The sequence below is a fragment of the Oncorhynchus gorbuscha genome, linkage group LG03, assembly GCF_021184085.1.
Source record: "Oncorhynchus gorbuscha isolate QuinsamMale2020 ecotype Even-year linkage group LG03, OgorEven_v1.0, whole genome shotgun sequence".
Classification (NCBI taxonomy): Eukaryota; Metazoa; Chordata; class Actinopteri; order Salmoniformes; family Salmonidae; genus Oncorhynchus; species Oncorhynchus gorbuscha.
Window position 1 is genome coordinate 41,941,154 of NC_060175.1, and position 13,998 is coordinate 41,955,151.

Consider the following 13,998-nt stretch of genomic DNA (forward strand, 5'->3'; position numbering starts at 1 on the left):
AGACTGCTGTGTCACTCAGGAGCCCAAAAGTGGACAGTGCTTAAAAGTGGAGAGATTTTGGGTGTCAGTCTATACATGTTTTAAATGAGAGACATTATTCAGATGTGTGTACTGTTCTTATGACCTGTACTCAATACTATTTTTGTGCAATTCAACTAGGTTGGGAATTTAATATGCTTGCCATAATTACACTCAAACACCTTTGTCTAGATATAGAAAAGGCAGCAGACTGCTTGGCATGACAACACCAAGTATTCCAAGTCACAAACCTTTTTGAGGACCATTGAGGTAAGTGGGAGGCTCCAACGAAAGGAAAGAGAATCCAACCCTGGACTCTGACACCCTCTCCCTAGCTCTACAACTTGCCCCAACTGTGGTATAGCTTGTGCCTCCAGGATTGGGCTCTCAATTCACCTCCTTATCATTTAGAAGTGAGCTTTGATTCATGGCTAGTCAAATATGGCTACCTGAATCCAAGATGTATTTCTGCTGGCTCACTACATTCGTGATGCAAATTGTGATGTTCTGGTGCACTCTTATGCTGTTCAGGTTAAGATGGCACATTGCTTTTTCCAGAAAATCATTTCCAACTTCATGTTTGTCTGCCCTGGAGTTGCTGTGATCTAGTGACATTATTGTTAGGGCCCTATGTTTTGGTTAATCATGTCAAATGTCCTAGATTTGAACCTTTATTTCAACCTTTATTTTCCAGAAATGAGAATTAAATGAGTCACCCCAACATGAGAGCTCATGTCTGAGGGTGGTGCTGGGCCATCTGACATAAAAAAGAAAAGGGGACAGTTGAATGAAAAAGCTTTAAATAAAGGTACAAATCCAGGTCATGTGACATGATAAACCAAAACACAGGGCCCTAATTATGATGCATGGGGAGAATGCAACCACACATGATGGTGGCAAGCACTCATTGACAAGTAAATCCCATCAATTTACTGGGCTTTCACATATACAATAGGAATTGCACCTGTCTAAAGTCAATGCCATCCTGAATCTCCCAGAACTGTCCTGGATAGGCCTACTCCACCATCAGCCCTCCCTTCTGGCAGTTAGTACAGACAGAGACATTATGGAACTGGGCTGCCGCATGTCAGGAGGCCATTAAACAGCCAACATTCCATCTGGAAAGTGCTGGCGTGTATTGCCATAGCGTGTACATATTTTGCTACCAACTATGGCTGGCCAGCCCATGTGATCCCTGAACTGGACTTGCATGTAAAGAATGAGCTCTCATGTTGGGGTGACCCATATATTGGTCTTGGAAACTGTGCAGTAATCCCAAAATCCCAATTCCCCGCCAGTCATACAGCAAGGATGCTGGCCTTGTCGCAGCAGCTTGCCCAGAATGACCAGTTAGCTGTGCTAGATGGTCCAACCACAGAACTACAACCACCACTGGCTACTTTGTCTCCTCACCCAGTTGACTTGGAAATGTGTCCTGAAATTAGCAACCAAAAAGTAAAGCTTACATTCATAGTTAACATTTCCAACTATTGTATCTCTATTTACATGTTTTATTTTTATTTAACCTTTATTTAACTAGGCAAGTCAGTAAAGAACAAATTCTCATTTTACAACGACTGCCTACCCCGGCCAAACCTGGACGATGCTTGGCCAATTGTGCGCCGCCCTATGGGACTCTCGATCACGGCTGGTTGTGATACTGAGATGCAGTGCCTTAGACCGCTGCGCCACTCGGGAACCAAATATATGTTTACAGGTCTATATTTCCAAGATGCATTAAGATATCCTAATGCTGTTTGTTCGTTTGTGTACATAGGGCAGACAACTGACTACTTGTTTTCCACATTTTTGCAATATCAGAGCTTGCAATATTGGGTTATATGAGCTTCAGCTAGGCATTCACAATATCTATCAATGTAACCACTTTTGAAGTAAAATATTTATACACAACCATCCATTTCATTAATGGGAGACATTAAAGATGTGAAAAAATATGTTTGTTTTGTTCTACCTTGGGTAGGGGTATCATAAAAAATGTGGGGTACCTTGCCACTAGCCTATCAGTTATAATACAGGGAACTGCGATTGGGGAGGCAGGTAGCCTAGTGGTTAGAGTGTTGGGCCAGTAACCGAAAGGTTGATGGATTGAATCCCTAAACTGACATGGTAAAAATCTGTCGTTCTACCCCTGAACAAGGCAGTTAACCCTGTTCCCTGGTAGGCCGTCATTGTAAATAAAAATGTGTTCTTAACTGACTTGCCTAGTTAATTAAAAACTGCCAAAATAGAGGAAACACCATTATATAGTGTTGGGCTGCCAGAGCAGCTTCAATGTACTGTGGCATAGATTCTACAAGTGTCTGGATCTTTATTGGAGGGATATGACTCCATTCTTCAATGAGAAATTGTTGATGGTGGTGGAAAATGTTGTCTCAGGCACTGTTCCAGAATCTCCCATAAGTGTTCAATTGGGTTGAGATCTGGTGACTGACATACACACACACACACACTTTTAAACTCCCTATGCTCCTTTGAAACCCCTCTATCAAAGTTACTTCTTCTAGCCATGGTAGCCAAAATAATGGGCAATTGGGCATTTTTTTACATGATGGGATGTTAATTGCTTAATTAACTCAGGAACCACACCTGTGTGGAAACACCTGTTTTCAATATACTTTGTATCCCTCATTTACTCAGGTGTGTCCTATAAAATACAGGTAGATTTGGTATTCCAGTGACGGAGCATGACATGCCCTACCCTCATACCATTGGTCCATACTGCTGAGTTTTGACCTTATGGAGAGGATACTGACTAATGGCCTTATCTCACAGGCACAGCGTCATCCGGGTTAGGGGAGAGTTTGGCCAGGGTAGGCCATCATTGTAAATAAGAAATTGTTCTTAACTGACTTGCCTAGTTAAATAAAGGTTTTAAAAAATGATATTATTTTTATCTCAAACTGTCTGTGTTAAGCGTTCTCCTCCCATGTAGCCTACTATGGTTGAACCCTAACTCAGTAAAATCTTTTAAATTGTTGTGTGTTGAGTTTATATTTTTGTTCAGTATATAATCAATCTCTACTTCAATGTTTTAAAATGAGTTATGGCATGTTATGGAGGACAGAGCATGTTTTCTGTTTGACAAATCATTTTAGTGTATAACCCAGTAACAAATGGTTTTGGTCAACCTTAATGGCCTTATGGATGTGTCTGGTTTTGACTGATAAACGAGGCTCCTAAAATGTCTGACTGTGTAATTATAATAATCAAATTATAATATATGCAGCAGCATTATGTTTTCAATTCATTTTAACAAATGTTTTACCATCCTTGCAGACGACAGATAAATTGTAAAAAAATATTTTTCAGACACCAAAAAAGTGTGGCTTGTGTAAACTATGCAAAGTTTGTTCAGAATCAGAATAAAGACCGTTTGTGGGACTGTACAGGGATTACTTGTGGAGTCGGCAAGTAACGGTCCATAAAAACATCACACTGGATGAGGTCAGAGAGGATTTATGAATCTCCCTTTATGACCTTTTAAAATCCACCATCACTACTCATTAAACCGTGAGAAATACTTTTCTCCCATGTGCATCTTAGCCAATCCCAGGCCAGCAAGGCTGAGCTGAGTTGAAAGTCAACCCTTTAAAAGGCAGAAGGGAGATGAATGGAGAGCAGAGAATGAGGTGAGGCAACCTTCCAAACACACCAACAACAGCAAGACTAAAGGCTCAAAGCAAACCTGTCAAAATACAAGATGAAAACCATTCTCTCCATTGCTCTTGTGCTCCTGGCTCTCTATCTGGTCTCTGGAGCCCATGGAGTCCAAGTCAAAGTGCAGGTAGGGGCTCCTCCTACAGCAAGGTTTACCTTACTATAATGCATTATACTATGAAGACTATAGACTACAGTAATATCAGATTCAAACTCATACTCAATTGGACAAAAATTGTAAACTAATGAAAAAAAACGTTTGTTATTAATAACCCTCACAATGTGGCTAACAGACAAAATTCAGAGTGGATTTTTTTAAACAAAGTGCATACTTGGTGCAAGCTATCATTACAACTATATGGGTATCCTTGTCACCTATAGAATGCGTAAAGCATCTTTATGATTGGCCGGGTCCCCAATATGACTCACTGATGTGGTGCTCTCTCTAACTGTGTCTCTCTCCTCTCTTCTCTTCTCTCTAGGAGGGTGACTTTGTTTTCTCGCTGGAATCAGTGAAGAAGCTCCAAGAGCTGACAGAGAGCAGCAGTGTAAACGGGAAGCAGAATCCTCATCTCGCCAGCACCAGCTTTGCTTCCGTCTGTGCTAACCCCTCCCTGCCACAGGAGTTTATGCCCCTGTGCATGCAGAGAGGGGCCAGCATGTCTCTCTCAAGACTAGGTAAGAAAAGGCCACACTATAGAATAATATCAACTATAGTCCAACTTGGTGGAACAGACCAGATTGTGATAAAACCGTTATAATTTGCTGATCGCGAGTCATTGATCAGAATCTCTTTTATGCTAGTTTGTCTCTGCAATATGTGGTTGAAGTTTGAAGTGATTGAGTGATTTCGAAACATGTTTTAACACAGTACCTTTCTCTTCTTTCTTCCAGCTACTATGCCTATAGACATCTGTGAGATATGTGCCTTTGTTGCCTGCACAGGCTGTTAGGCAAGATATCAACCTGACTGCCAGCAGAAGACAAGCCACCCACATTATCATTCTGCATATTGTGACAACAATGTGGATTTCATGTCTTCAAATTGCCATCCTCAGACATGATTGGCCCAAAAGATAACTGGACCAGAAATGTAATAAAAAGCATATTCAGCACTTATTTGTCTTCGTATTTTCTTTTCCTTTTATCACTTGACTTTTATTTTGGAAATGTTGATTTGTTACAGTTCTATCTTACCAGTCTTTGTTATTTAATGTAGAGATGTATTTTTGCTTTGGGGTTTTTGCATTATTTTGTATGTTTATAAATGTCTCATGTTTAATAAATAAAAAATAGAAGAACATGTCATTTTGTTTCAGTGAGTGATCTACCAACTGCATCAGAAAACCTTGAATAGAAATACCTGATAAACTGGCTGATATTGGCACAACACAAAGAATAACACTTTATCCACTTTTGGTTGATACTTGAAATTTCTGTCTTTCCCCAACATGCACACACACACACACACACACACACACACACACACACACACACACACACACACACACACACACACACACACACACACACACACACACACACACACACACACACACACACACACACACACACACACACACACACACACACACACACACACACACACACACACACACACACACACACACACACACACACACACACACACACACACACACACACACACATTGAGAGGTTAATAGTTCATCTTAAGGCTAACTGCTGCCTCAGTGCACAACTTACATCCCACAATGTATTCTATTGTCACTGTGCTTTTGCTTCACTACCTAGACATTGATCAAATTAAATTAAATTAAATTAAATTAAATCAAATGTATTTATATAGCCCTTCTTACATCAGCAGATATCTCAAAGTGCTGTATAGAAACCTAGCCTAAAACTCCAAACAGCAAGCAATGCAGGTGTAGAAGCACGGTGGCTTCTTCTGTTGGAAATCTCAAATTGTTTGCATACTCAACTTACACACAGCTCTGACACACACACACTTACCCCACCAGACATGCCACCAGGGGTCTTTTCAAAATGCCCTAACGGGGTGTTAACCCCAAATCACAGTCCCCAAATCCAGAATAAATTCTGAGCCATTAACTAATGCGCTGAGATGGTAAGCTTTTCTCGAAGGCTGATGACATAAGGGGAAGCGGATAACGATTCTTAACCGTTATGCATAGAACTTCCTTCTATCTCATATTGCTCAAATAAACAGCAAACCTGGTTTTAAAGAAACAGATAAAGCAACACCTCACGGCACAATGCCTCTCCCCTATTTGATCTAGATAGTTTGTGTGTATGCATCGATATGTAGGCTACGTGTGCCTTTAAAAAAAAATGTATGTAGTTCTGTCCTTGAGCTGTTCTTGTCTATTGATGTTCTATATTATGTCATGTTTCATGTTTTGTGTGGACCCCAGGAAGAATAGCTGCTGCTTTCGCAACAGCTAATAGGGATCCTAATAAAATACCAAATACCAAACACACCTGTCTCAAAAGATCTACATATTATATCCCAAATGCCTGTCCCTATTGTAGTTGATGCTCCCAATGTTATTTGTTTTTTAGATGTGTAGTTAAGTATTATTATTGGCATTAAAGAAAAATAATGATACAGTTTACAAGCACAGAGACAATCACTAGCAACCTTCAGTGTTTTTAGGCCATTCTACCATTTTTACTCTAAGAGCCAGACTGTATGTGCTAGAAAATTGAAAGTATGTATTCTGCCACCTTCTCTTTGTAATGCTGACTGACAAGCAAAGAGACAACTGTTACAATATCCTTTGTGTTTCGCTAGTGGGTCAAAAATAATCAACATGTAGCAAAATAACTCAATTCAATCAAATGTACATTTCAGTATTATAAGTATTGAACTTTTAAGTTAATGATATGTACCCATTGATTATTGAAGAATATAAGTTATAAATGCCTCATGAGCTTAGTTCAACTGTCGTACGGCCAAAATATAAGCTTCTTTTACACCATTGTTTGAAAACAATGTAATTGTAAACACTGTATAGACTCAAAGCATGGTTAAACTAGAATTTTGATGTAATGTCTGTTTTGTCCTTGCATCCATATCTCTGTCTATGAATTTGACAGCGGTTACATTTCCCCAGCCCATCCCTCAGCTGTTTACCAAAAACAGTGTCAGGTTCCCACTTTGTTGTTGTTTGAACTGCATACTGCCCCATTAAGCAGAATCTCTTTTTCCCATGGTCAAAGACAATGGTACCTATAGTACTATCAGGTATATTCATCATAGGTAGATGCTTCCAGTTCCCAGCCAAAGGAAGTGTATGCACGTCATGGGTAGATTGTAGATGAAGTCACAGCAAATACATTGCTGTGGCAGATTTGAATGAATTACAGTCTCAGCCTCCTTGTTGCAGATTGCAAATGCCACAAATATTAGACAGACCCATCCAAACAATGTTGACAAAGTCACTATCATACCTCAAATGCAAACAACCACTATGCAACTGGACAGATAGCCTGTTGCTTTGTTATCAGGGTTTAATGATAAATGACTGTGGGTGAGATGGGAGAAATTAGATTTATAGGATGTTTAATTGGCACTATGGATGTCAATATGGAACAATATGTCAACAATAAAAGCATACAAACATCATAGGTACAGGGGCATCTACAGACGTTGAAAAAGAAAAAAAAAGAGGATCCTGTGGCATTACCCGTTTGTGTTTTGTTATCAGGTACCCAGGGTAAAGAGGGCTCCAGCCCCGCGTTAATAAGTGACTTAATAATCTGTCCAGCGATGGGTTTATAAAGGGCAGAGCAGAGGCACACCTCAATTCAAGCTGTAGGCTCCTCTCTCTGCATCTCAAGGCTCTCTGAGACATCCGGGCTAAGCTGAAAATGAGATCACTGAGTGCTTGTCTCGTGTTGACCTCTTGCATCCTCTGGGGCTCACTGAGTGTGGAGATTAGGGTGAGTATATCTCTTCTTTATGTCCATGGTCAGAAATGTTTAGAGTTGTGTGACTAGTGCTGTAACTCTTTGTTGTCTTTGACATGGGATAAGGACGTTCTTCTGGAGGTGTATAGGGTTTGTTACTTGATTAACAATATCTGTAAGTGTCTGGAGTTTAGAGATACTGGTTCACACGTGTGAAGATAAGTTAGTGGAACTAGAGAAATAGATCACTTTCAACAACACACTGATAAAGAAATCATGTAATTATAATGTACAATGACTGCCAGCCTATGACTGAATGTCCTTTAATTGTATAGAGCATTAAAAAGCTAGCTTCTTTTTGTTTGGTTTTAATTATCATATAGCAATCAATTCTGTTGGGGTTTATTCATTATTGTTTGGAATCCACACACTGTCATACTTCTTTTGAACTCATTCACAAGGTTATTAACTGGCTTCTCTGTATAATAATCTATTACGCTATGAGAATCACCTCTGTAAACCTGTCACCTTAATAGTGGGACAACACATTAGGTTGTCTAGTAATGACAATCTAAGGTGAAAAATCAAGGGTTATGTAAGGGTAAACAAGAGAATTTACCATCTCATCCATGTGTTTCACTGTGTCCAGGATGGAGAAAGGAGCTATCCCCTAGAGGCTGTGAAAGCGTTGAAGGAGCTGATCGACACAGATGCCATTGTTAACCCGCGGTTGATCAACACCAACATGGTCTCTGTCTGTAACAACCGTGTCTTGCCACAGGCCTTCTATCCAGTGTGCCAGGGCAAAGAGGCAGCTATGGTCTTCTCCAGGCTAGGTAAGGCTGTACCATAAACAAATAGTGGGTGGACTGAAATGTTGTAATTCAATATCGGTATATGACTTTAAAAATGGTTTGTCTTATTGCCCCTATCCACCTTATCTGTTGTAAAAAAGAATAAACTGCATATTATAGCATTCACACACAAGACTGTTTAGATCCTGCGGACTTGAATATGTTCTGGTCAGCCTCAGAGAACAACATCGACCTATACGCTGACTCGGGTGAGTGCGTTTATAAAGAAGTACATTGGAGATGTTGTACCCACTGTGACTATTAAAACCTGCCCTAACCAGAAACCGTGGATGGATGGCGGCATTTGCGCAAAACTGAAAGCTCAATCCATCACATTTAACCATGGAAAGAGGTCTGGGAATATGACTGAATATAAACAGTGTAGTTATTCCCTCCGCAATGCAATCAAACAAGCAAAATGCCAGTACAGGGACAAGGTGGAGTCGCAATTCAACGGCTCAGACACGAGACGTATGTGGCAGAGTCTACAGGAAATCACGGACCACAAAAAGAAAACCAGTCACAGACACCGACGTCACACTTTCAGACAAACTAAACACCTTCTTTGCCCGCTTTGTGGATAATAAAATGCCAACGTCGCGGCCCGCTAATAAGGACTGCACCCCCCCTCTCCTTCTCTGTGGCTCATGTGAGTAAAACATTTAAACGTGTTAAGCCTCGCAAGGCTGCTGGCCCGGACAGCATCCCTAGCTGTGTCCTCTGAGCATGCGCAGATCAACTGGCTGGTGTGTTTACGGACATATTCAATCGCTCCCTATTCCAGTCTGTTGTCCCCACATGCTTCAAGATGGCGACCATTGTTCCTGTGCCCAAGAAGGCTAATTTAACTGAACTAAATGACTACCGCCACGTAGCACTCACTTCTGTCATTATGAAGTGCTTTGAGAGACTTGTCAAACCTTCACCTTACCGGCCACCCTAGACCCTGTTTGCATACCGCCCCAACAGGTCCACAGACGACGCAATTGCCATCACACTGTACACTGCCCTATCCCATCTGGACAAAAGGAATACCTATGTCAGAATGCTGTTCATTGACTACAGCTCAGCATTCAACACCATTGTACTCTCCAATATCATCATCAAGCTGGAAGCCCTGGGTCTCAACACCACCCTGTGCAATTGGATCCTGGAGTTTCTGACGGGCTGCCCCCAGGTGGTGAAGGTAGGAAACAACATCTCCACTTTGCTGACCCTCAACACTGGGTCCCCACAAGGGTGTGTGCTCAGCTCCCTCCTGTACTCCCTGTTCAACCACAACTGCGTGGCCCTGCACGAATCCAACTCAATCATCAAGTTTGCAGACAACACAACAGTAGTGGGCTTGATTACCAACAACGGCGAGACAGCCTACATGGAGGAGGTGAGTGCACTCGGAGTGTGGTGTCAGGAAAACAGCCTCTCACTCAATGCCAACAAAACAAAGGAGGTGATTGTGGACTTCAGGAAACAGCAGAGAGAGAACCCCCCTATCCACATCGAAGGGACAGCAGTAGAGAAGGTGGAAAGTTTTAAGTTCCTCGGCATACACATCACAGACAAACTGAAATGGTCCACCCACACAGACAGTGTGCAGACACTCTTCAACCTCAGGAAGCTGACAAACCTTTACAGATGCACAATCGAGAGCATCCTGTTGGGCTATATCACAGCCTGGTACGGCAACTGCACTGCCTTCAACCACAAGGCTCTCCAGTCTGCGCAATGCATCACCGGGGGCAAACTACCTGCCCTCCATGACACCTATAGCACCCAATGTCACAGGAAGGCCAAAAAGATCATCAAGGACATCAACCACCCAAGCCACTGCCTGTTCGCATCATTTACCACCCAGAAGACAAGGTCAGTAAAGTTGCATCGAAGCTGGGACCAAGAGACTGATAAACAGCTTCTATCTCAAGGCCATGAGACTGCTAAACAGCAATCACTAACTCAGAGAGGCTGCTGCCTACATTGAGACCCAATCACGGGCCACTTTAATAAATGGATCACTAGTCACTTTATACAATGCCACTTTAAATAATGCCACTTTAATCATGTTTACATATCCTACATTACTCATATCACATGTATATACTGTATTTTATTTATAATGTTTACATGTCTTACATTATTCATATCACATGTATATACTGTATTTTATATAATCTATTGCACCTTGCCTATGCCGCTCGTCCATCGCTCATCCATATACTTACATGTATATATTCTCCTCCCCCTTTAGATTTGTGTGTATTAGGTATTTGTTGGGGATTGTTAGATTACTTGTTAGATATTACTGCACTGTCGGAACTGGAAGCACAAGTATTTCACTACACTTGCATTAACTAACTATGTGTGTGTGTGTGACAAATCAAATTTGATTTGATTTGATTTGTGGGCTATTACCTGCTTCAGCATTTTTTGAAGTTGCTGAAGTTCGTGGGGAAGGTGACCTGTTTTCACAAAATGCTTACAATTACATTTTAGTAATTTAGCAGACGCTCCAGAGACATTCATCTTAAGATAGCTAGGTGAGACAACAACACATCACAATCGAAGCAAGTACATTTTCCCTCAACAAAGTAATCAGCAATGTCAGTGCTATTAAAACAAGACAAGTGCATTCATTTTTATTGTTGCAGTTTATCCCATTTTTCTCCCTAATTTCGTGAAATACAATTGCAGTCTTGTCTCATCACTGCAACTTCCCAATGAGCTCAGGAGAGGCGAAGTTTGCATCATGTGTCCTCAGAAACTTGACCCGCCAATCCACTTCATAACACCCACCCACTTAACATGGAAACCAGCCGCACTAATGTGTCGGAGGAAACACAGTTCAACTGAGGAACACAGTCAGCTTGCAGGTGCTTGGCCTGCCACAAGGAGTCACTGAAGGGACCCACTAGGAAGGACCCATTTAATTGTTTTTTATTTTAATTTATTTTTTTACCTCTTTTTCTCCACAATTTCATGGTATCCAATTGTTGTAGTATCTTGTCTCATCGCTACAACTCCCGTACGGGCTGGGCGCACAAATGGGCCAGAGGAAACACCTTGCCCGCCACAGAAGTTGCTGGTGCGCGATGAGACAAGGACACCCCTACCGACCAAGCCCTCCCTAACCCGGGCGACGCTAGGCCAATTGTGCGTCGCCCAACGGACCTCCCGGTCGCGACCGGTTACGACAGAGCCTGGGCGTGAACCCAGGGACTCTGATGGCACAGTACTTAACCACTGCGCCACCCGGGAGGCCCCCATTTTATTTTTTTATTGATGTTTGTATTTAGGTTTTTGTTATTTTCCAGGCGGGGGGAACCATGGGATTTATTTAAGACCCACTTTAAAGAAGTAGTAGTAATTCATTATTTTACAACTTGTTGGATGGTTGCTCATCCTGAAATGTAAATCCATGGTTCAGTTTTCTTTAAACAGCCATTACAAACTTTCACCACTAGCTACGAATCAATGTAGGTGAAATCAACTCCATATTTGGTTTGATGTTCCTTCAATGTAATTTGGCCATAAAAAAACATGTTCACATGTCCCCATCAATTCCATAGAGTTTTAGCTAGCAGTGGCTAAAGTTAGCTGAAGCTTGTAAAAGCTGTTTAAAGGAATCTGAACCATGGATTACAGTTTTTCCTGGCCCATAGTCTACTTTCAGGGTCATCTTACATCAAGTTGTAAAATAGTGAACTACTCCTTTAAAGACCCCACAACCTCCCTATGGGGCCTGTTCTGAACTGAATGTATGTTGTGTACTCAGGGAAGGGTGTATGCAGATTGAAAGGCGTTTGAAGTCAATGATAATGGAAACATAATCCATCCTCAAGGGATTGACTCTGAAGGGTTCAGCATAGTAGTCATTAGCACATTGAGTGGTTTCAGTGAAACACTGATTAATATCTGCCTTGTTATCAGCTGACATGACCTCTAACCACCAATAGCAGCAGCCAAAGTGCTATGTAACCTGACAGGATTTACTGAATTTTAGAGACAATACAACCATCCCATATCATTCATCGTTTTTATACAATCAACAACATGAACCCCCATAACTACTTGAGCAAAGCTGTGAGATCAGAGATCCAGATCACAGATGTGACAGTATTGACGTATTTCCTATTTTATTCCACATGAGTATTGACATATTTCCTATTTTATTCCACATGAGTATTGACATATTTCCTATTTTATTCCACATGAGCACACATGGTAAACCCAGACCGGAGACCGAGGCACGCGTCCTCATAGTACCTGTTGTTAGCTCTACCAGAGAGCTGTACCACATTCGCAGACTGTAGCAGTAGGCGGCTTGCTACAACAAGCAGGAGATGTTGGCCTGGACACAGCCAATCATGCTGCCTGAAGTATAATATGTCCTTCTACTTCCACTTATTGACATGATTTATGTGTGTTGCTCATGAGTGATTCTACTCACAAGAGCCCAATTAAAACAGAACAAACAGCATTTGAGTGCAATAAAGTGTGCAAGACAAAAAGCACTCCCATGCCTCTCTATTGCTCTGCAAGCCCTTTAACGAGGCTGATTAACTTCCTCCCGTTGTCAATATTAGCATTCTATCTGACACTATAGCAGCCATAGGCATAGATTAACCTTCTGTGTCTGTTGTCTCTCTCCAGTGGATGCCATCAAGTATCCAGATCTGTGTGAGATCTGTGCCCACCCCGCCTGCTTTGGGTGTCTACCGTAAGACTGCCACCATCTGTTACACAATCCTCTGAAGCTTTCCTATCTAAACCACACATCTTCTTCAGATCTGCATCGCATATGAAGCCAGGGCATGAATAAGCACATCCTATCCATGTGCCAGGAGCCATTGATCGACATATTGCATGCACTTAAGGAACGTTATGTGTTTGATGTTGTTTGAGCTGTACGGCCAAAATCAAGTTATTTATAATTCAGCAAAAGGCTTTAAATGAACAGTAATGTCCAGATGTTCATGACATTTCCATGGATGACCATGGAATATGTGATAAATTCACTGTAGAAACTATGAATCATAAATTTCTATTGCTAATCAAATTGTGTCTAATCTGTTGTCCCATTTTTTCCACCAGACTGAATGTCTTTATACATTTACTGTAAAATGGGCTGATTCTGTAAATATTTCGAATTATATCTACTTTATTAACACTGTTCATTTGTTTCAATATAGATTGAAAGTGAAACAGCTAAAATTATTCATACACTATATGTACAAAAGTATGTGGACATCTCTTCAAATTAGTGGATTCGGCTATTTCAGCCACACCCGTTGCTGACAGGTGTATAATATCAAGCACACAGCCATGCAATCTCCATAGACAAACATTGGCAGGAGAATGGCTTTACTGAAGAGCTCAGTGAGTTTCAAAGTGGTACCATCATAGGATGCCACCTTTCCAACCAGTCAGTTCATCAGATTTTTGCCCTACTAGAGTTTGGGGAAGGCCCTTTCCTGTTTCAGCATGACGATGCCCCCTTGCACAAAGCGAGGTCCATACAGAAAAGGTTTGTCGAGACCGG

General features: G+C 41.4%; 2 protein-coding genes across 2 annotated transcripts; both read left to right on the top strand.

The window, feature by feature from the left end:
* Positions 1-3,657: 3,657 nt before the first annotated feature.
* LOC124020298 (guanylin-like) lies at positions 3,658-4,999 on the top strand. Its single transcript, XM_046335651.1, has 3 exons — positions 3,658-3,823; positions 4,179-4,374; positions 4,591-4,999. The coding sequence occupies exons 1-3, from the start codon at positions 3,740-3,742 to the stop codon at positions 4,647-4,649; spliced, it is 339 nt and encodes a 112-aa protein (XP_046191607.1). The 5' UTR covers positions 3,658-3,739; the 3' UTR covers positions 4,650-4,999.
* Positions 5,000-7,485: 2,486 nt separating this feature from the next.
* Positions 7,486-13,515, top strand: LOC124031387 (guanylin-like). The gene is made up of 3 exons (XM_046342551.1): positions 7,486-7,641; positions 8,258-8,444; positions 13,110-13,515. Exons 1-3 carry the CDS (start codon positions 7,570-7,572, stop codon positions 13,178-13,180), a joined length of 330 nt encoding a protein of 109 aa, XP_046198507.1. The 5' UTR covers positions 7,486-7,569; the 3' UTR covers positions 13,181-13,515.
* Positions 13,516-13,998: the final 483 nt, after the last annotated feature.

Bases quoted from the DNA above. Each gene is read 5' to 3' on its own strand.
- LOC124020298 (XM_046335651.1), top strand. From the start codon at position 3,740: ATGAAAACCATTCTCTCCATTGCTCTTGTGCTCCTGGCTCTCTATCTG. The intron at 3,824-4,178 runs GTAGGGGCTCCT...TCTTCTCTCTAG, and splicing joins GAGTCCAAGTCAAAGTGCAG to GAGGGTGACTTTGTTTTCTC. The intron at 4,375-4,590 runs GTAAGAAAAGGC...TCTTTCTTCCAG, and splicing joins CATGTCTCTCTCAAGACTAG to CTACTATGCCTATAGACATC.
- LOC124031387 (XM_046342551.1), top strand. From the start codon at position 7,570: ATGAGATCACTGAGTGCTTGTCTCGTGTTGACCTCTTGCATCCTCTGG. The intron at 7,642-8,257 runs GTGAGTATATCT...CACTGTGTCCAG, and splicing joins CACTGAGTGTGGAGATTAGG to GATGGAGAAAGGAGCTATCC. The intron at 8,445-13,109 runs GTAAGGCTGTAC...GTCTCTCTCCAG, and splicing joins TATGGTCTTCTCCAGGCTAG to TGGATGCCATCAAGTATCCA.